Below are 21,247 nucleotides of genomic sequence, written 5' to 3'. Positions count from 1 at the left end.
ATAAGAAGGTTCGGCTCGGAGGTAAGCTTTATACCTTGCCGCAAAGCCGTGTACCTCCACCATATATTTCATGGTTTGGTCTAAAGAATTCGTTGAGTATGAAGCAATGATTGCTTCTTTGTGTTGGTTCCATGTTTCGTCCGGGATCCGAGGTGCTTTCTTCGGCATTTTGAAGTCAATAACAGACAGCCCAGAGTGTCGATATTTCACGTTGGGGAGACTTTGAGGGGTTGTGGAATGTTTCTCTGGGGACTCCTTATGAACGGTAGGTAGGTGGTACTGTCTGGTCGCAGGCACCCCAGTTGCAACTGACACCAAAGATACATGTTCTGATTCGACGCCACCCAAATGTGGTTTTTCCGCAGCACAGCATCCATCGACTGACCCTTCACGGGCCGATGCCCAATGTGGAAACGCTGTGAGACAGTGAGCAGAGTGTGCCCTTCCAGAATTTGGTTTCCCCGGTTGTACTGAACGATGACTAGTACTCCTCCATAAGCTATAACCACAATTTGGTTTTCACTGACTTCCAGAGTCTATCCCAAATCCAAAATTTGGTTTACGCTGCAATATATACCAGTCGGAGAACATCATGGAGACGATCAATCTCTCAAACGACAGCAAATATGCCTTGGTCGATAGACACGTCTTTTTCGTTCATCACTCTTCTCCTCACTGGAATCTCGTTCCTTCTGAAAATATGGGATCGTGTTTCCTTCAGAACCTACGGGAGGATTTCGTCCCAAGGTCTGCGATCGCAGCGAATATAACGACCATCAATGCTAATGGCCGTACCAGTAGCCAGATCTACCCCCGAAGCCTCGATTAGAAGACAACACTGGCCAAGGAATGTCGATCCAGAGCTTCTGCTTGAATCAGGACTATATACTGGAGTTCATCAAACACTGATTATTAATCAGGTCAGTGAAGTGACACCACCCAAGCTCTGAGTCAAGGTTGACTCCCAGCAGACTGTCGTTGTAAACATTAGTTCGATTGCACATCCTTGATCGGCATGCTTGTTCGAGCTTCGCCTATGATATTTATTGGGCTGTACCAAGATCCAATGTGAATTTTGGGATATCACAACTATCTTGATCTTCTTTGCAATGGGAATGGGCTTGGTTTTTCGTCGGCCCTGATGGGCCTCATTACTGTACGATTAGAGCAAGGAGAAGCATCTCGATCTTAAAGTCCTCGTACTAGTGAACAGTCTCTAGCCATGATATAGAAGCAATGGTATAATGTTTGATTCCAATGATAATCTCTTGATCTGAATCACCGAATGAGGCTCCCTTATATACGTGAGGCGCACAATTAATTATCTAGTCTCTACGGAATCATCCTCGCTAGGCAAGATCCGAGGGCATCAACGTATCGGAATATTGCAGCGGGATAGGAAGCTGTAATCAGGAACTGCCGAACCTTAATGACAAACGGTTCCGCTACCCCTCAGGTAACTCTTGGTTCTCTGGGAGCTTCCAAAAGGCCAAGAATTACTTTCGTAGCAGACCGACGTGGATGTAACAGGTGACTGATCGAGGCAGCCTTTGTGAGACCGTAAGATTTTGGCGCGGGGTGTGTGGCTATGCCTCACGCACTAGTTAGCTCATCTCACCCGGGAGACAACCACCCGATCGCATCTCACTCTTCCTGAACAATATCACCTTTACTCTTTCATTTTGCTTTCAATTCCTCTCTACACACTCCCTACAACCCATTCATCCTCATTGCTTCAAAATAATACCATCAAAATGGCGTCCGGACTCATCCTCAACCCCCACAACCTCCTCCGCGCCGCCCCACTCGTCTCCTCAACCTGCACCCTCTGGTTCGCATTCGACCAAGACTTCATGTTGAATGTCTTTCTACACCCGGACCACCGCCCCCGCAGCAATGAAATTCTCCCATCCTACTTCCGCGTGCTCTTCCGCCGCGGCGTCGTCCGCGTCCTAGGCCTCCTAGCCCTGTCAATGGCGGGAGGCGGATACAACATCCTAAAGGACCGCCGATCAGGGGTCGTCGCGGGACTCCAATCATCCTTGTCGTGGTACGTAGCCGGTACGGCGCTGGCCGCTAGTCATTTGCTTTATGTACCTGTCATTGCACCCAAGGTGCTCGCCATCACGGAGGACGAGTCGAAGGGTTCGTCGACGAATGATCTGGAGGGTTGGTTGACGGTTCATCGGGTGCGTACTTGGACCGTGGATTTTGCTGCGTGGGCTTGTTTTGCGGTGGGGTTGTCAATGACTTAGTGGGTTGCTTGATTCGGTCTATGGATGGGGAAAGTTTGTGTATATAGGTATCTGCTGGGGATTGGATGTAAAAATGGGAATGTACTTCAGAGGGCTCATGTAAAATGCGCAATGGGATTCAATGCACTCTATACTTCCCGAGTGATTCCACGGTTATGATATAGCTCCACCAGCACCTTCATCCTTCGTATAATCATACCCATCACAATTATATTGCGCCCAGTCTCAATTAGAAAATTTTAGAAAACAATCAAGAATAGAAGAATACCGACCATGAAGCCCAAAAGACCCACTCAACATCTCCACAGTCAACTCAGATATAGATAGTAGATACGACCACCCATGATCGGACCCACACAAGTCCCTAGATAGTAGATAGTAGATAGTAGATACCAGGTCATACTAACTCAACCCATCCTCTTACCACGTTTACTTGGGACGCAGCCATATTATCTGATCGATAAATACGCGCCTTTTGAAGAGAATACCAGGACTCGGAGAATTGTTGAAACTGAGCGAGCCTTGCTCTCGGATGAAAGAGACCACACGGAAGCTTGAGCAACCATAGCCTTCGCTTATTGAGAACAGGGATTATTATGAGCATGGGGCTTTTCGGCAGCTCACTGCATAGATGATGAGATGGAACTCAGATTAATGTTATTCTATCAATAAAACCCCCGTATATGCTAAAACCGAACTGCTTTGTATTGCAGATCTGCATGCGATATGCTGCCCCTGAAGAGTTCGAGTTCAGTGATTGCAGGTCGGTTAGACAATATTGTTACCTTCGTTGACCGTATTCTGCGTGGTCGTGACCCTACCAGTCATATCATATCGTGGTTGCAGGTCGGATAGACAGTATTTATCTCCGTTGACTGTAAACTCCTTCTAGTCATATGCTGTCAAGTCCCGTCATTTGACCTTTAGCAAAGAGTCAAATGACCTGTGTACACTCAGAAGAGAAAGCGGTAGAATAAAACCTCTGGAGCCCAACTACTCCGGAGTAGTGTTGCACCCGTCCCAAAATACTGCCATACCACACCGCCAAATGTTCCAGAATCCGAGACAACTTTTTGGGGACTGTATGGTTTCCAAAAGCCGCAAAAACCGAGCCTTTTTGGTCGAGGTCGACGAGGCTCTGCCACTTATGGCGGTGTATAAAGCGGTAGGAAAGGAAGTTTGCGCCTGGGTCAGCTCATCTTTTCAGTCTGGCTACAGAATTGATTACTATGTTGGATTTTCTCTCAGCAAGGTAGTAATGACATTTGAGGGTGTCTATTGCAAATTGTCCTTATAGATCCTTTTCCATCTAGCAAGTAATTTAAGTTATCTCGAGATATAGTGGTGTGGTTTCATGAACTTCATCTTTGAATAGGTCGGTTGACTCTGAAGTTGTTCATTAATGGCCTCCGCTGTCATGTGATCGGATATGGTCAATTGACCTGTCAAGATTGAAAGGTTCAAGAGCTCAAGTAGCTGGGTTCAACCCCTTCTTATCGGCTTATCTACGGAGGAGTCCAAAAGGGAAAGTTATCCTTTCACGTAATACCTTAGTCATCTCCGTGGTACCGCCACCCGCTCCGCGTCTTGATTCCAAAGCGCTCCGCTCGACATCTCAGTTCCTTGTCTCAGCGTTCTCTTCTATCCTTCTTCTTTGCTTTCTATAAACGACTATTCAGTGTTTGTCCGTGCCCACCATGCCGCGCGCAGAAGCTGGATCCACGAAAGCGATCAGCAACAAGATCAAGGCTGTATGTTCACTATTGTCCACATCTAAAACAACATACTAACGTCCAACAGAAAGGCTTAGGCAGACTTAGATGGTATTGTCAGGCTTGTTCGCGCCAGTGTCGCGATGAGAACGGATTTCGCTGGTGAGTTTCTTCTCGTGAATGAGATGCGATATCTATCAAGCTGACTCTTTCAAGTCATGTCCAGAGTGAAAGCCATGTGCGCCAGGTGCTGCTGATCGGCGAAGACCCCAAGAAATACATCGAAGACTACAGCAAACAGTTCCTTGACAACTTCCTCAATCTACTAAAGACCGGTCATGGCGAGAAGAAAGTACACATCAACCAGTTCTACCAGCAAGTCATTGCCGATAAGGAGGTTAGTGATCCGAGTGAACCTTGCGGAACGAAGCCATTGCTAACTTGAGATAGCACATCCATATGAATGCTACGAAGTGGAAGAGTCTGTCGCAATTTGCTGCATACCTGGGTCGCGAGGGAATTTGCCGTGTCGAGGAGACGGAGAAGGGACTGTTCGTCTCGTACATCGATCGGAGTCCGGAGGCCATGAGACGACAGGAGGCTCTGCTCAAGAAGGAACGCCAGGACCGGGGGGATGAGGAGCAGGAACAGCGACAGATCCGGGAGCAGATCAAGCGCGCTCAGCAGACTGCGAAGGAGGAGGAAGATGTGGACCCGGAGGCTCGCAAGCTGCAGCGCAAGGAGGGTGAGAAGGTCAAGCTGAACATTGGATTCGGTTCGAAGACGAACGGCGATTCGAAGAGCGAGTCACCGAAGGAAGCATCGCCCGAGAAGGATAGCGGTGCATCGGCCACACCAGAGACTGCCGATGCTTCGCCTGCACCCGCTGCTGCTCCTGCCTCAGCCCCGGCTGCAGCACCAGCTGCGCCGAAGGTGTCTCTGTCATTCGGCGGTGGTGCGAACAAGCCGAAGAATGTCTTTGCTGCGGCTGCGAAGAAGAACACTCTTGCAGGGAAGAAGGGACCGGTCATGGAACAGCCTAAGAAGATGACGGAGCAGGAGCGCATCATGAAGCAGGAGATGGAGGCCATGGAGCGGAAGCGTATGCGTGGTTCTGCAGGGTTTCCGGATGCGAAGCGCCCGAAGATTTCTTGAGTTGATGTTCGACAATAATGCTCTTCTGTGGGCTATACCCATATTCCACACCCTCATCGGCTTCGATGCCGCTCCGCCCAGGCGACGTTAATCCGTTACTTCCGTCGACCAATGGGCTTGAACTTACACCATGGGGATATTACCATACCAATCCGAACCTATGCCTCCACGCTGTGCGCTGTCGTTGTTGGTGGCAGCATCTCGGGCATGTGTTCTTGTGATATCCTTTCAGTCAGGTGATTGTGCAATAACTAGGCTACTAAGTGGTTACCTCGGGTTCCCCGGTTGCCTTCAATAGATCTGTGACTAGATAGAGTTGCTAATAACGTTACCGCGAATGCATAAAAAAATAATAAATAACATATCATATAACGCTGTTTCTTCTAGTTCTGTACTGAGTAAATTGTAAGGGTGTCCCCGAATAATACTAGTAGTATTCTCTGCCGTAGCTCTGTGGATGTCCTCCCGTCACTGTATGATCAGCGTCACTGATTCCTGTGTGGTGGTCATGAGCATTTCTACTGGTACTTGGGTATCCGTGTCTGGTAGTATTCTATCTCTCTCGTTTCGATTGGCGCGTATTTGGTGCTCTGATGCGATTGTGACAGTGTACTAAACATCCCACTACCTTGACCCGGGCACAAATATATAGTTATGCCACCACTGCCATGGATCAACAGTCCACAAACTGACCTCGCCTTAAACCGACCAAGAAGCATCATTTAGCCCCACAGTAGATATAATAATACATTTCCTTCCTTCAAACCCGAAAACCGGCCAAAAATACCATGGATATTCCGCTGAAAGGAGTGGTAAGTCATTCGTCCTTCTACAGGTGGTTTGAGAATTGTGCAACCGTTGATAAATACAAAGTTGCAGGCATTTACCATAACAAGCCCGGGTGGTCTAGTGGTATGATTCTCGCTTAGGGATACAAACCCAAGCATATCTGCGAGAGGTCCCGCGTTCGATCCGCGGCTCGGGCCTTGTACTTTCCTTTTTGCTTTTCTTTTTGCTTTTGCTCCGCTCCCGCCTACACTCTGTGTCTCTCCCAAGCAAGGAAGACAGACAGGCGGTTGAGTCAATGACGGACGAAGAAGTACTTTTTGACATATAGACATGCCATGATTTTTTGTCTTATAGCTTGCTCGAATTGTCGTGTTCCTACTTTTGAGACCAACCTCAGTAGGAATCATCACCAGCTTGCATCCCCCCTCCCTTCAAGCCCGTTGTCCACACACTCATCTGCCCGCATCCTCCTCTCCGCACCCCATTAAAATGAATGTAACACAACGTGACCTAATCCGCATATGAATCTGACACAAGACGTGAGGGTCGAACTCAATCCAATGCGTTGTCAGTTGTCACTGACTGACCGACCCACCAACCCCCGCAGTGAACCATAATATCTATCTAGTTAGTTTAGTATCTTCGTATCCTTCGGGATCACCCCCCGAAGCCCGGCATATGGCGCCGTGCTTTTTCTTCCACCGGTGGAGATACGCTCCGCTGATTGATTGACTCACCCGCCAAATTTTAATTTTTTTAATTTCCTTATTTTGAGAATTCTGGACATACACAAATCACACTGCTACTGAAAGCTACACCTACAAGCCAGAGAAGATCCCATTGAATACCAAGATGGCCGTACAATCGCTTTCCCCCGAGGGGAGACAAACAACCCTCGCTTTTATCGGATGTGGTATGTATCTATCTTATTCATCACGGGCATCAGCACCACAAATGAACCACAAGCAACCCGTCTATAAGTTTTACAACCTACTAACGGAGAATAAAGGCAACATGGGCTCCGCCATTCTCAACGGCCTACTGGACGCAACACGCACGAAAACCGGAAAAATCCACCACTTCATCATCAGCACCAAGACCGCCGCATCCGCGGAACGTCTCCGCACCCAATATGCAGAAGACGCATCCCGCGTGACCATTGCACACGACTCCAACCTGCGCGCGATGCGCGAAGCGGACATAATCCTGCTGGCTTGTAAACCTTTTCTCGCGAAAGGGATTCTCGCCGCTCCGGGCGTGGGTGAAGCGTTGTCCGGGAAGTTAGTCATTAGCATTATGGCGGGGATGACGCCCACTGACATACTTGATTGTCTGAGCGATGGGGATCGCAAGAGTGTGAAGATTGTTCGGGCGATGCCGAATGTTGCGGCGCGGTTGCGCCAGTCGATGACGATTGTTGAGCTGCCTGAGACGAGGCCGCTGGAGGAGGAGTTGGTGGAGGTTGTGACGTGGGTGTTTGAGGTGATTGGGAAGGTCAAGTTCCTAACGGCGGACTTGTTTGATGCGGGGACGATGCTGGTCGGTGCTGGGATAGGAGTTATGACGGTGCCGTTGGAGGGATTGTTGGATGGGTGTGTAGTAGAAGGGTTGAGGAGGGCTGAGGCGCTGGAGATGGCGGCTCAGATGTTGTCCGGGATGGCGGCGTTGCTGAGGGAGGGGTCGCATCCTGCGGTTTTGAGGGAGAATATCTCGTCGCCGAGGGGGTGTACCATCCAGGGAGTGATGACGGTGGAGAGAGCCGGGGCAAGAGCCACATTCGCAGATGCAGTCATCAACGGCACGAAGCATCTGAAGGGGGATCGGTAGATGGTGCTATCCTCGGGGCTGTTTCCGAATAGATTAGATCGACGATAGCGATACTCAATCATAGATAGAAAACTGATAGAACCCGTCCATTGACATATTAATCTCGATAAGAATGCACCTCACCCATTGGTCCGTACCAGATACTTCCTTACTATATACCTATTCCATCATCCTGCAGCGGTAACCTTAACCGAGTACCGGAATCACCCACCGAATCAGTGCATCATCCATCAGACACCAACTACTACAATGCAACTAGATTCATGCGACACAAGCCCCCTCGCGTGGACTCAAACCAATCGGTCAAAAAACCGTCCCTGCCGTGATCTACGACCACATACTCTGCGCTGGCATCCATCCCTACCCCTCACTCATGTTGCTGATAGAACGAGGGTTATAAGTATAAGTAGACAGGGAATAGTCTACTTCAATGTAGAATCTATAGAAGAACCCTATCTAACCAGTGACTTCTCGATATGAGATCTAAAGTTATAATCTGGCCAAAGCGGCCTACTCCTCTTCTCTACTACCACCTCCTGCGACCACATACCTATGCCTACTACAACACATCAACATCAACCCCAACAACAACAACATCAACCCACCATGCCATTCCCTCCAAGGTGCCTCCAGCACCCCTATCATCCCTCCCAACGCGCACCTTCCTCCGCTCCCTCCTCTTCACCTCCATAATGGCCTCCCCACTCCTGAAACCATGTCTCTCCGCACTAAAGTACATGGTCGACTCGCAATCCATACTCTTCAGCCCGGCTAGAAACCCCATGGTGAATTACCTGCTGCGCCGGACCATTTACGATCATTTCTGCGCGGGGGTTAATGAGCGAGAGGTGCGGCATACAGTGCAGGAGATGAAGGAGTTAGGCTTCAAGGGGGTTATTCTGGGGTATGCGAGGGAGTCGATTGCGAAGGTGGAGGATGTGGATTCCATTCAGTCCGCGGAGGAGAAGCAGGAGGTGTTGGATAAGGCGGTGGATGAGTGGAGGGAGGGGACGTTGAGGACGTTGAGGATGTTGGGGAGGGGGAATTATTTGGCTGTTAAGTATGTTCTTATCCTCTTCTTTTCTTTAGGAGTGTTTTTTTGGGTGGGTTTGGGGTGGTGATTATAGGGTTGGGTTCAGGGCTAATGGTTATGCAGGTTTACTGGTGCTGGTCCGGCGGCTGTGGAGGCCCTCTCGCGTGGTGATCGTGTTCCGCCGCCACGGATTCAGGAGGCTATGCTGGAGATTTGTGATGCTGTTGCGGCGCAAGGTTCACGGGTGTGGATTGACGCTGAGCAGCAGATTTTCCAGCCTGCGATTGATGCGTGGGCGGTGGATTTGATGAGGAAGTATAACCGGGTGGATCGTGCGGATGCGCCTGTTGTTTTGAATACCTACCAGGCGTACTTGAAGTCGTCTACGGCTAGGCTGAATGAACATCTCCAGCTCGCGCAGAAGGAAGGATGGGCTATGGGTGTCAAGCTTGTCAGGGGAGCGTATATAGCTCATGACCACCGGGATCGGATTCACGATACTAAGGCCGATACAGACAGGAACTATGATCATATCGTCGAGAGTCTGATTACGAGACAGTATCCGCTGGGCGGGGAGCCCGGACAGCCATTCCCGAAAGTGCGTCTTTTTGTGGCGTCGCATAACGGGGTGAGTGTGCGGAAGGCGTGTGCGCTGTATCGCCAGCGGGCGTTGAGTGGACTGCCTTTGATCCCGGTGGAGGTTGGTCAGTTGCAGGGAATGGCGGACGAAGTGAGTCTAGGGATGGTAGGGGGATCGACAGATGGGGCAGCTCCGGGAGTGTTCAAGTGTTTGGCGTGGGGGTCGACGGAGGAGTGTCTGCATTTCTTGTTGCGGAGGGCGGTTGAGAATCAGTCGGCCATGGAACGGACGAGAGATACGGCGCGGGCGCTGAGACGAGAGGCGTGGAGGAGATTGGGCGGGGAGCTGTGATGTAGCGACATTCCTCATCTTCAGTCTAACATGAATATGATTTGATGATCGTCGATCAAGATTCGAAAGATAACCAGTTGTATACTTTCGGTTCGGACACCCGACGTCGGAGGGCATTCCGAAGTCTGGATCTTTTAGTATGGAGCGTCTTCCTCTTTGAAGGAACTAGTTATACTTCGTGCTGTTATCCCAGCAATCGGACTTTACCTTAACAATATGCTTCTGCCTTATCAACTAGATCGCCAGACGCTAGCTAAAGGATCGGCCCTCGCCTACTTCGTAGGATCTCCATGGCCTCTGCATAATCGGCATCCTCATCCTCCAGCACAGCTTCCCTCTCACACCCCTCCAATATATCTAGTACATAGTCCTGACAGTCCCACTCGAGTGTCTCGTTATCCACAGGCGTGGCGTCGACGACGTCCTTCACGGTCGGGATATCGGGGCTGCCTATTTGGCATACAAATATCGACTCGATGAAGCCGATGTTATCGGAAGGAATCCCGGCAGACACCACTTTCTGGAAGCAGGGATGCTCGCCATCGACCTCAAAGATGAGGTCCTCGGTGTCGGAGTGGAGGTGGAGGGCCCAGTGTTGAAAGTTGCCGTAACGGGGGTGGTAGATGGCCACGGCGAGGTAGGGAGCTTTCATGACAGTGAGGTTGATATGTTGGATAAATGGCGTACTGTATCCCTAGAAATAGTTTGAGTTTATTTGATTCAAGGGATGGTGTGCCATTGTCTGTTGTTGTGGGGATTATCTATTATCTCCTGTTAGTAAGGAAGATGGCGAGGGGAGGGATAATATGCCTGAGGCAACAAGGCACACAGGCACCACAGTTGTGTGGTTTGCACTGCCTGAGCCTCTTCTTCCTCTTCCCCTTTCCCTTCCCATCTCACTTCACTTCTATTCCCTCATCACTTCCCCATCAGCATCATCTTCCGTCATTCAATTACTTCCCCGCCATTGCCGTGTCTGTTCCTTGGTTCTCTCCCTTTTGCCTTTCTTTGTTCCCCCGGCCGACCACGTCGCTACCCAATCATCATGATCATGGCCCACCGTAGGGGCTTGTCCGTGGCACTGGGCCCAACGCGGGAGCCCCGGACTTCCGGCCTCGCACCATTCCAGGGCCTTCCGTACCCCACAAAATGAGCTGGTCGAGTAGGAATGATGGCCTGCCCTGAGGACCGTGCCATGTTACCAGCAAAGTGACGAACGTTCTTCGGTTCGCTTCCATCATCACCCGCGGGGTAATTCCATCATCGCTGACCCCAAAAGTCTCAAGAATTTTCTCAAGGGGCAGTGCATTTAATCTCCTGGTGTTCGCCTGTCTCTCGTTCATTTCACCGATCGTCCTTGGCATTCCCTGTCTCGGACACGAGGTGGACCGACTACTGCAGGATAAAACTCCGATCTCATCTCGCGTCGCACTCAAATCTTATTTATATCTCCTGTCCTTTTCTCCTTCCCCTCGACTTTTCTGAGCGGAGAAAACAACCGTATAGCTTCACTGGGCTTCCGGCCTTTGCAAGATGCAAGTCAAGGTATGTTTCAGAGTCCTAGCCCATGAACTCGTGGCTGATGCATTGTGGTAGTTCCTGGCAACGCTGTTGCCGCTTTTGCTGCATCTTCCCGCGGCTGTGGACGGTCTGCAAGGAAAGAATGCGCGTATTTCAGCATCCCTGAAGAGACACGCTGGGCGCGATGTGCCCCAATCAGCCCTTAACTCCACCAATGTTTACCAGACCAAATTCTCGGGCGTGACCTGGGATGAGGATCATTGGCTGCTCACCACCACCACGCCTGACCAGGGCCACTACCAGTCGCGTGGGTCGGTTGCCAACGGTTACCTGGGAATTAACGTCGCCAATATTGGTCCCTTTTTCGAGCTTGATGACCCTGTCAATGGCGATGTAATCAATGGCTGGCCCCTCTACTCCCGGCGCCAGAGTTTCGCAACTATCTCCGGTTTCTGGGATAGACAACCCCACACCAACGGTACCAATTTCCCTTGGCTGTCGCAGTACGGAGATGACAGTGTGATCAGTGGTGTCCCGCATTGGAGTGGCCTGGTTCTTGACCTGGGTGATGACACGTACCTCGACGCTACCGTGGATAACCGCACGATCTCGAACTTTCAGTCTACCTATGACTTCAAGTCGGGTGTGCTGTCCTGGTCGTATACCTGGACACCCCAAGGAAACAAAGGCTCGTATGCGATCACCTACCGACTCTTCGCACACAAGCTGTACGTGAACCGAGCCGTAGTGGACATGGAAATTACCCCTCTGACGAACGGCAATGCTACGGTGGTCAACGTGCTGGATGGCTATGCAGCAGTCCGCACAGACTTCGTCGCATCTGGTCAAGAGGTGGAGGGTGCAATCTTCTCTGCTGTGCGGCCTTGGGGGGTCAACAACGTCACGGCTTACGTCTATGCGACTTTAGATGGCTCTGACGGGGTCGACTTGTCTTCGCGTAGGATCGTTACTGGCAAGCCTTATGTGCACACGAACGATTCCTCGGTTGCACAGGCTGTCGACGTCAAGTTTACTGCGAATGAGACTGTCCGCATCACCAAGTTTGTGGGTGCCGCCACCACGGACTACTTCCTTGCCACCCAGGAGACGGCCAAGGCTGCATGCCTGGCTGGTTTGGCCGATGGCTACGTCAAGTCGCTGCAGTCGCATGTTGGAGAGTGGGCCACAATCATGCACGACAACTCGGTCGATCGCTTCACGGATCCAGCGACCGGTAGGCTGCCAGAAGACAGCCACATTGTCGACTCGGCCATCATTGCTGTCGCGAATACCTACTACCTGCTGCAGAACACCGCCGGAACCAATGCGATCGTGGCTGCTGGTGGCATTCCCGTGAATGTTGACAGTTGTGCTCCCGGCGGACTGACCTCGGACTCGTACGGTGGCCAGATCTTCTGGGATGCCGATCTATGGATGCAGCCCGGTCTCGTGACCTCACATCCTGAGTCGGCTCAGCGGTTCACCAACTACCGTATTGCATTGCACTACCAAGCGCAGGCTAACATCGAAACTGCCTTCACTAGCTCGAAGAACCAGACCTCATTCAGCTCTTCCGCAGCGATTTACCCCTGGACTAGCGGCAGATTCGGCAACTGCACCGCCACCGGACCGTGCTGGGACTACCAGTATCATTTGAATGGCGACATCGGCCTGGCGATAATCAATCAGTGGGTTGCAAGTGGCGACACGGCATGGTTCCAGAACTATTTGCTCCCGATCTATGATGCAGCAGCCACTCTTTACTCGGAAGTGGTGGAGCGGAATGGCTCATCCTGGACATTGACGAACATGACCGATCCGGTAGGTAATATACCTTCTCACAAGATTTCGCTGACCTCCGCAGGATGAGTATGCCAACAGCATCGATGCGGGCGGATACACGATGCCGTTGATTGCCGAAACATTGCAGAACGCCAACAAGTTCCGCAAGCAGTTCGGTCTAGAGCCGAACGAGACATGGGACGAAATCGCAGAGAACGTTCTCATCCTTCGCGAGAACGATGTCACCCTGGAATATACGTCGATGAACGGCACTGCTGTGGTTAAGCAGGCCGACATTGTGCTCAACACGTTTCCGTTGACTTATGAATCGGACAACTACACGGCTACGAACTCGCTGACCGACCTGGACTACGTAAGTTGCGACTTCAGATTATGTGAACTGTCCCGCTAACAATCACAGTATGCAAACAAGCAATCTGTAGATGGACCGGCCATGACGTGGGCCATTTTCTCCATTGTCGCCAGCGACGTCTCCCCGTCCGGCTGCTCTGCCTACACTTACCACCAGTACTCCTATGCTCCATATGCACGTGGTCCGTGGTACCAGCTGTCTGAGCAGATGATCGATGATGCTAGCATCAATGGCGGAACTCACCCGGCGTTCCCGTTCATGACCGGCCACGGTGGTGCCAACCAGGTAGCCATTTATGGTTACCTTGGTCTCCGTCTTCACCCAGATGACACCCTCTACATCGACCCGAATCTCCCACCCCAGATTCCTCATATCACTTACCGGACCTTCTACTGGCATGGCTGGCCGATCTCTGCGTGGTCCAACTACACACACACCACGATCCAGCGGGACTCAACCCTTGCACCGCTGGCAAGCGCAGACCTTCTCTTCTCTAATGTCAGCATCAAGGTCCAAGTAGGCCAGTCCACCGCCTCGGCCGATGAGGCAACTATTTACTACCTTCCCCTCTCCGGAGAACTGACTGTCCCTAACCGCATGATTGGGTCTGTTAACACGACGCCTGGCAACCAAGTCCAGTGCCATCCAGTCTACTCACCGGATGCCTACGAACCGGGTCAGTTCCCTATCTCTGCCGTGGATGGCGCTACTTCCACCAAGTGGCAGCCCTCGACTTCTAACTTGACTTCTTTGACGGTCACCTTGTCTACCACGACAGACGCGGAAGCGGAAGATGTGTCTGGCTTCTACTTCGACTGGGCCCAGGCACCGCCCGAGAACCTGACTGTCATCTTCCACGATTCGCCCATTGGGAACCCTTCCACTGTGTTCGCTGCCGCGGGCTCGAATTCTACCGGATATCGGGTGGTTACATCGATGTCCAACATCGTCCAGTCTAAGCCGTACAACGCCGTCTCTGCGGAGGAGCTGAACGTTGTCTCTATCCCTACCGCCAACACCACCACAATCACACTGGATGCGCCCGTCCAGAAAGCCCGGTACGCCACGCTTCTGATCGCAGGCAACCAGGCGAACGAGACTGCTGGTGCTACGGTGTCCGAGTGGGTCATTCTGGGACCGACGAACAGCACTACTACCTCGGCGGCGCAGGCCAAGCGGAGGATGAGTGCGCGGAGCAAGGCTACTCTGGCTCGATACAGCTAAAGCTTGCTTCATTACGAGACGATCGCTTGCTTATAGGTATCCTTCCATCTAGGGATAAGCAGTACATAAACAGATAATTAATGCTACATAATATGAATTACGATCGATCGATCCTTGCTAGCCACAACCGGCTACACCAAACCAGTCTTCCGACCGGGGCAGTGCACCAGCCACCACTAGATAATGTATGTATGCATATGCGCTAATAGATACAAGAAGACACCGCTGTTAGGAAAGAGACAGCAGATCCATGAATAAACATCATCACCCCCCTCTGCGGCGAGTATATCACCACTCACTCACCCTCAGTAATCACAGGATCAATCAACCACTCACTCACTCCTCATCCAGCGCAAACCGATCCAGGAACCTAAACGTCCTCAACCCTTCCCTAACACTATCCACAAAGTCCGCCTTGACAGTCTGCCCCACTACAACACCCTCGCGGTCACTATCAATCCCCGCATTCCGCAACGCGCTCTCCCCACTCCCGACCGCCCCCACCGTCTTCCCGAACCGAAACGCATCCACTAGCACCTGCAACGGCCTGCCAGCCGGATACAGCGTACTGGCGGTGGAATTGCGCTGCGGCGCCGTGATCGACCCGGACGCGAACAATCCCTCCGCACCGGGCGCCACAACCACTGCGTCGAATTGAATGGCGTCCGAGGCTGAATACGTCTGATCGACTCCATCTGTCAATCGCTCCGCGACAACCACTACGTCGACTTCATCGTCTGTCAGCTCCGTCGCGAGGTCCTGTGCAGCGGTGATGGAAGTGGGGGTCTGCACGGAGGCGAGGAATCCGACTTTCAGGTTGGAGAGTTTCTTCAGCTTCGTGCCGAAAGTGCCTACGTCGGTGGTCTTGTTGTCATGGTAGTATGTTGGGTCTGGGGACGGAGCGGGGACGTCGATGGCCTGGGCGACGCGTCGGGCGAGGTCGTTGGAGATGCGGTTCAGTTGGAGGATGACGTTCTGGCGGACGACAGTGGATTTGACGTTGCTGGTTTCGAAGCGGATCGCGTCGATCAGGAATTGTTGTTCGGCGGGCACGAGCGAGTTGTAGAAGAGGCGCGGCTGGGACCAGACGTCTTGGAAGGTCGGGGAGGTGCTGCGTAGGAGGTGTCCGGAGGTGGTGCGCCCGGGGGAGGTGAAGAAGCCGTTGCCGGTTGTTTGGTTGGCTTGTTTGGGGGAGCCGGAGTTGAGAGTGTTGGGGCTGTAGGCGTTCGGGTTGAGGGGGATGTACATTTGGCCTAGGGGGTGGGTTGTTAGTTGGTGGTGATGGTTGGAGAATGGGGAGGGGGGTATGTACCTGCGCCATCGCGGTTGTTGTTGTGGATTGGGACGCGAGGCTGGTTGATGGGCAGCTGTTCGAAGTTGGGGCCGCCGTGGCGGTTCAGCTGGGTGTCGAGGTAGGAGAAGAGACGGCCCTGCAGCAGAGGGTCTTCGGTGAAATCGACTCCGCGGACGATGTGGCCGGGTTGGAACTGGTGCGGTTAGAATGTTCGTAGCGTAGGGGGTATCTCAGGTGGGAGATAAGGAAGCAAGGAGCGACATACCATGACTTGCTCGGTTTCCGCAAAGTAGTTGAGCGGGTTGCGGTTGAGGGTCATTTTACCCAGCTTCGTGATGGGCACGTACTCTTCCGGCACGATCTTTGTGGGGTCAAACAAGTCGAACCCGAAGCGCAGCTGGTCTTCTTCGTTCATGATTTGCACGCCAAGCTGTGCAAGTTAGTCTAGAGCTCGTTTCAAGAGAATGTGTCGCACATACCTCCCACTCCGGGTACCGTCCATACTCAATCGACGTCCACAGATCCTGACGCATAAAGTCCGAGTTCTTACCCGAGACTTGTTGCGCCTCTTCCCAGACCATACTGGCCTTGCCCTGCAGCGACTTCCAATGGAACTTGACCAGCTTCGATGCGCCACTGTCCGTCACGAGCCGGTATGTGTGCACGCCAAAGCCGTCCACATGCCGGAAGGAGCGCGGGATACCGTGGCCCGCCATGGCCCAAAAGAGAGTATGCAGAGCGCTGGGCTGCTGGCTGAAGAAATCCCAGGCCGAGTCGTGGGCGGTAGCAGCTTGCGGGATCTCACTGTCACCCCTGGGTTTAACGGCGTGGATCAGATCGGGGAATTGGATGGCATCCTGAATGAAGAATACGGGAATGTTGTTTCCCACGAGATCTGACAGATTAGAGTTTGGCTCAAAATCCAGAGGGGATATTGCTTACCAAAATTGCCCTCATCGGTGTAGAAGCGAGTCGCAAAACCGTGCACATCGCGCGCCAGATCGGTACTACCGCGACTACCAGCGACAGTGGAGAAACGCACGAACATGGGAGTTTCCTTGCCCTTTTCGGAGAGGAAGGAGGCGGCCGTGAGGTTGGAGAAATCGCCGTAGGAGACAAAGACACCGTGGGCGCCAGCGCCACGGGCATGCACGGCGCGTTCGGGAACCTACATTCTTAGTGGATGCAATCGCGTAGTAGACAAACAAAAAAGTGGACTTACTCGTTCATGATCGAAGCGCTGGATCTTCTGGCGGAAAATGAAGTCCTCGAGCAAGGTGGGACCGCGCTCACCAGCGCTCAAACTGTTCTGGTCCTCAATGGGGCCGCCCACATCGGAAGTGAGGTAGGTGTTGTTGTCATTGAGGTAATACTGAGAGAGGAATTCCTCAGTAGATTCGGAGGCATCTGAGGAGTCGCGACGAGAGAGATCGCCGGTCATGTAAGGGCAGGCGGCATTGGCGAGGCCAATGAGGCCGACGAGACCGATGGAACGCATGGTCGCGCGGGCTGGTAAGGTGATGAGAGAATTGGACTACGTCCAGGGGAGGGTGAGGCAATTGGAGCAGTGAGAGGAGAAGGGAAGGGAGGGGAAGAGAGGGAAAATGGAGGGAGTTATATATAGAGACAGACATTGGCATTGGCATTGGCAGCAGCTACTAACTAACTAATTAGCTAGTAGTCGGTACTAAGATAATAGTACGAATGTAGGAGCATGTTTTCGAAAGATACCAGCCGTGTACCTTACTTGGGAGGATATCTTTCGGTAAGGAATCCTGTGCAGACACACGGCCAATAGCGCGCTGCTCATTGGCCGGGGGGTCCATGCCCCGGCCGAGGTTTAGGCTTGGCGGGGGGGAAGCGGACGACGCTGACTGGCGGGAAGCTTGGAAATTCTTGGTAATCGGGAGGGTCTGGATGGAAAGGGACATCTTGGCAGGTGGTGGATGACGTTAAATTCCACTTGACTCGTGCCATAATCAGAAGTAACGAAGAGATAGTTGTGGTATTATTGTGCGAGATCCCAAAAGGGTAATGTCGGGATTGTCAATGAGTTAGTCTTCTCCACTTTTGTAACAATAACAATAACAATAACAATACAACTGGTCTTCCCCTTGCAGCTGAGAAACTTCAATTCAGCTGTAGCCCAAGTACGTATTGTACTACTTCAGGCATCAGGCACAAGGTTCATGCACGAGGGATATAATTCCACCATGCACATTGGCCAGGACATGTTCCTGTTCCATCTGCAGGACTATTAATAACCACACTACTAACTTAGTAGTTACCCCCGACGGTTCCTTACAGCAGTAGTACCACTAAATGATCAGACCATCCAGCCAAGGCCACCCCCGCAGCCGGGGATTCTTGGTCCTGCAACGTGCTTGATTTCCATCACACCGACGCGTCGAGCATCACAAAGAAACACAAAGAAATTCTATTTCTGTACAATACTACCTAGTCTACACATTCCCATCTATCTTAGTACCGGACCTTGGTATAGATCTAAAAATACTTCGGCCAAACCGGATCCTCCCACTTCTGTCCCCCATTTATCAACTGACTATCCACTCCATCCACCCCAGAGGAAACATACAGGATCTTGGCCTGGGCTGCCTCATTCCAATACCGATACGTCACACCCTTGGGCACAAACACCACATCTCCCATCTCCACCCTCGCCGCCGGATACTCCCCGATCTGCACCTGCACGTTACCCTCCAGCACTTCCAACGCCGCCGGGCCGGCCGTCCACGTCGGCGCCGTCGCGTTACTCGGCTGCCGACTCATGATGATCGTCGACAGGGTATAGTTGGTATCCTGGGCCTGCGTGGCCGTCACCAACGGCTGCACGATCTGGTACGCCCCGTACTGCGAGTTGAGGTACTTGGGGCCGTAGTTGTTGGCAATGAAGTACGGCGTGCCGGCGGCTCCCAGGGTGTTGGACTCAGTGTGCCAGCCGGAGTCGGAGGGGGCGGTGCCATTCTCGAAATCCCGACGGGGAGTGAAGTCGAGTTGGGCGTAGACGTCGTACTGTTGCAGACCCGAGATGGTGCTGCTGTCGGGACCCGTGGCGGAGGATGAGGAGGAGTTGCTGGACCCAGGTACGTAGGGGGTGTCGGTGCCGGAGGTGTAGTTGGTGCCGAGGGCGTAGAACAGGTCCCTATTACAGTCATTTGGTTATTATACTGATATATGTAGCTAGGGGGCCATAGAGGGATAAGCTTACTCGAATCCACCAGGGATAATCACCCCAACCATCTCAGTGTCCGGGTCGAGAATCTGGAACGTGTGTGTGGTGTTCCGAGGTACAGAGCCATAGTCTCCCTGAGTGAGGAGACGGGCTTCCTGCTCGCCATCGCCCTTTTGGGCCCACAGCTGGAAGCGACCCTTGAAGGCGTAGAAGTTCTCATAGTGTGTGCGGTGGATGTGAGGGAGGACACCGAGGGAGCCGCTCGAGGGCGCATTGGTGCTCATCAGGGTGAAGGCATAGTCGGAGGAGGGGCCGGTGACGGTAAATCGATACAGCTGGGAGTCGATGGTCACGGCATGGGAGTTCTCATAGTGAGGGAGGATATAGGGGCGGGGGGACGAGGGGGCCTCGGAAACGTAGAGGTCCTCGACGGATAGGGCTGAGGAGAGGGCCAAAAGAGAGGAGAGAACGAGAGAACGCATGATGGGTGATGATTCAGATTCCGATCAGATCTCTGCTAATTCTTTCCACAGAAATGCTCCTCATGCTGCTCCAAATCTACAGATCTTATACCCTTCGCATGGACAATGAAGTCCGAGAACTCATCCCGGAAAACCCGAGATTCTGCAACATGGCCCATCTGGTACGCGAAATGAGCTGCAATCCTCATGGCAGGTCTCTATTTGTGGAAACTGCAGATAATCAGGAACCAGACAAATCTATAGGGCAGAAGTATCCCGGTGCCTGTACGGAGTACATATCCGGTCATCAGTCCCGCGGATGACGAAACGCCACGAGTCGGAAAATCCGAGAGCAGGATAACGATCAACAGGTCCACTGCCAGGAACTATCCAGGCCAAGGGACGCCGTCCTTGGCGAAACAGGAAGTCGTCATGTAGTTACTAGTTAGTCTTCTTAGTTTACTTTTGATTCTTCACCCCGCCAACTGCAGATTATCTGCAGCCACCTATACCTACCTTAAACCCTCTTTCTACCTCAAAATCATCAGTTACTGATACTCTAAATGACCATTTCACTACACACCTCACACAGAACCCCTCCCCAAGAACACCGAGGAACAGAGGAAGCCCCGATGTCGATCACCGTCGATCACCAAGGGCCCGGAAGCTCCGATAAACGGCGGGTCGTCAACTCGGCACTTGTAGATAGATACTCGCGAAATTAAAATCAGCCACCAGGAAATGCCGCATAGATAGATAGATTGATAACCCAATGCCGACTGAGTAAGTATATAGTACTTCGTATACAATAATAGTTAAGTGGCAGTATACTATACCCATTCCAGTAAATCTAGACATCGCTTGTGAATCCTGCGACGGGACTGATCCAGGAACGTCGACGGTGAAGCATGCAGAGTGTTGGGTAGACGATTGACTAAGCGGAAAGGATCCGGGAATGAAGAATCAACTACTCCGTAGGTAACTAGTCCCGTTAGTTAGTTTCCGTAGGAGGGGTCAGTTGCAGCAGGCTTGGGTCATGGGTCATTTATAAGGATCTGCCAGGTCCAAGACTTGGTGTCGCAGTAGCTGGGTATTAGTCTGCTTGGTAGTGTTGAAGAAGGGAGGAAGACGCCTAGATGACACTGACGTGAAACGGCCGATAGTTTCATCCGCTTTTCTAAGGTGATAGACGGACGGACGGACTACTTCGGTCGGTGGTAGATAGACCGAGATTACATTCTTAGTGAAATTCATTCCAACGTGAGGCATGGCATAGCTTTAATACATTGTGATCAGGTAGAGAGAGGAGGAAGAAAAATAAATAAATAAATAAAAAGTGAATGAGTAGAAAGAAATGGTGTGGAAGATGCGGGAAGTAGTAAAAGGAGAGAAAAAAGATTGTCCCTGGGCGGGGTCGAACCGCCGATCTCAGTGATTCCTGTATGATGAAACCATAAGCACTATGCCTTAACCACTTGGCCACAGGGACAACTGTTGGATGTGGGGAATTGCTTACTATGGCTTATACCCTACTTTAGATTATCTGGGGTAACTGTCGTCATTGAGTCTGGGGTGGTAGTTAGGATCTTTGGTACGGGTTGGGGTATAAAGTTTTAAGTTTTATTTGGTACTACATTGTACTTTATGATTGCATATCTAATGGTTTGGTGTTGTATAGCTATGTCAGTTGAGAATAT

The 21,247-nt window shown here is 51.8% G+C and overlaps 8 protein-coding genes and 2 non-coding genes across 10 annotated transcripts; 6 read left to right on the top strand and 4 right to left on the bottom strand.

Annotated features, from left to right (window-relative positions):
• The first annotated feature begins 1,630 nt into the window (after positions 1-1,630).
• ASPBRDRAFT_148029 (uncharacterized protein) lies at positions 1,631-2,689 on the top strand. Its single transcript, XM_067619277.1, has one exon. It carries the CDS (start codon positions 1,755-1,757, stop codon positions 2,253-2,255), a length of 501 nt encoding a protein of 166 aa, XP_067482523.1. The 5' UTR covers positions 1,631-1,754; the 3' UTR covers positions 2,256-2,689.
• Positions 2,690-3,952: 1,263 nt separating this feature from the next.
• On the top strand, positions 3,953-5,122 carry ASPBRDRAFT_119976 (putative C2H2 finger domain protein (Kin17); the record flags this gene model as incomplete). The annotated part of the gene is made up of 4 exons (XM_067617308.1): positions 3,953-4,006; positions 4,056-4,129; positions 4,184-4,364; positions 4,418-5,122. 4 exons carry the CDS (start codon positions 3,953-3,955, stop codon positions 5,120-5,122), a joined length of 1,014 nt encoding a protein of 337 aa, XP_067482522.1.
• Positions 5,123-6,017: 895 nt separating this feature from the next.
• ASPBRDRAFT_t83 lies at positions 6,018-6,108 on the top strand. The gene has a single exon. It is a non-coding gene; the product is annotated as a tRNA-Pro (tRNA).
• Positions 6,109-6,714: 606 nt separating this feature from the next.
• On the top strand, positions 6,715-7,870 carry ASPBRDRAFT_40556 (pyrroline-5-carboxylate reductase). Its single transcript, XM_067624376.1, has one exon. It carries the CDS (start codon positions 6,764-6,766, stop codon positions 7,736-7,738), a length of 975 nt encoding a protein of 324 aa, XP_067482521.1. The 5' UTR covers positions 6,715-6,763; the 3' UTR covers positions 7,739-7,870.
• Positions 7,871-8,214: 344 nt separating this feature from the next.
• Positions 8,215-9,702, top strand: ASPBRDRAFT_53200 (putative proline oxidase Put1; the record flags this gene model as incomplete). Its single annotated transcript, XM_067627026.1, has 2 exons — positions 8,215-8,798; positions 8,895-9,702. 2 exons carry the CDS (start codon positions 8,215-8,217, stop codon positions 9,700-9,702), a joined length of 1,392 nt encoding a protein of 463 aa, XP_067482520.1.
• Positions 9,703-9,828: 126 nt separating this feature from the next.
• ASPBRDRAFT_481893 (uncharacterized protein) lies at positions 9,829-10,577 on the bottom strand. The gene is made up of 2 exons (XM_067626034.1): positions 10,513-10,577; positions 9,829-10,463 (listed from the first exon to the last, which is right to left on the bottom strand). The coding sequence occupies exon 2, from the start codon at positions 10,352-10,354 to the stop codon at positions 9,956-9,958; it is 399 nt and encodes a 132-aa protein (XP_067482519.1). The 5' UTR covers positions 10,355-10,463; positions 10,513-10,577; the 3' UTR covers positions 9,829-9,955.
• A 658-nt stretch (positions 10,578-11,235) lies between these two features.
• treA (alpha,alpha-trehalase treA) lies at positions 11,236-14,602 on the top strand (the record flags this gene model as incomplete). Its single annotated transcript, XM_067620689.1, has 4 exons — positions 11,236-11,247; positions 11,299-13,044; positions 13,088-13,378; positions 13,427-14,602. The coding sequence occupies 4 exons, from the start codon at positions 11,236-11,238 to the stop codon at positions 14,600-14,602; spliced, it is 3,225 nt and encodes a 1,074-aa protein (XP_067482518.1).
• A 336-nt stretch (positions 14,603-14,938) lies between these two features.
• cat1 (catalase catB) lies at positions 14,939-17,394 on the bottom strand (the record flags this gene model as incomplete). Its single annotated transcript, XM_067617327.1, has 6 exons — positions 14,939-15,855; positions 15,915-16,089; positions 16,162-16,326; positions 16,376-16,791; positions 16,839-17,064; positions 17,119-17,394. 6 exons carry the CDS (start codon positions 17,392-17,394, stop codon positions 14,939-14,941), a joined length of 2,175 nt encoding a protein of 724 aa, XP_067482517.1.
• A 1,007-nt stretch (positions 17,395-18,401) lies between these two features.
• On the bottom strand, positions 18,402-19,571 carry ASPBRDRAFT_28215 (uncharacterized protein; the record flags this gene model as incomplete). The annotated part of the gene is made up of 2 exons (XM_067622488.1): positions 18,402-19,059; positions 19,126-19,571. 2 exons carry the CDS (start codon positions 19,569-19,571, stop codon positions 18,402-18,404), a joined length of 1,104 nt encoding a protein of 367 aa, XP_067482516.1.
• A 1,378-nt stretch (positions 19,572-20,949) lies between these two features.
• ASPBRDRAFT_t74 lies at positions 20,950-21,039 on the bottom strand. The gene has a single exon. It is a non-coding gene; the product is annotated as a tRNA-Ile (tRNA).
• Positions 21,040-21,247: the final 208 nt, after the last annotated feature.

This window comes from Aspergillus brasiliensis, assembly GCF_001889945.1.
Source record: "Aspergillus brasiliensis CBS 101740 unplaced genomic scaffold ASPBRscaffold_3, whole genome shotgun sequence".
NCBI lineage: Eukaryota > Fungi > Ascomycota > Eurotiomycetes > Eurotiales > Aspergillaceae > Aspergillus > Aspergillus brasiliensis.
This window is presented reverse-complemented; position numbering and strand designations above follow the sequence as displayed.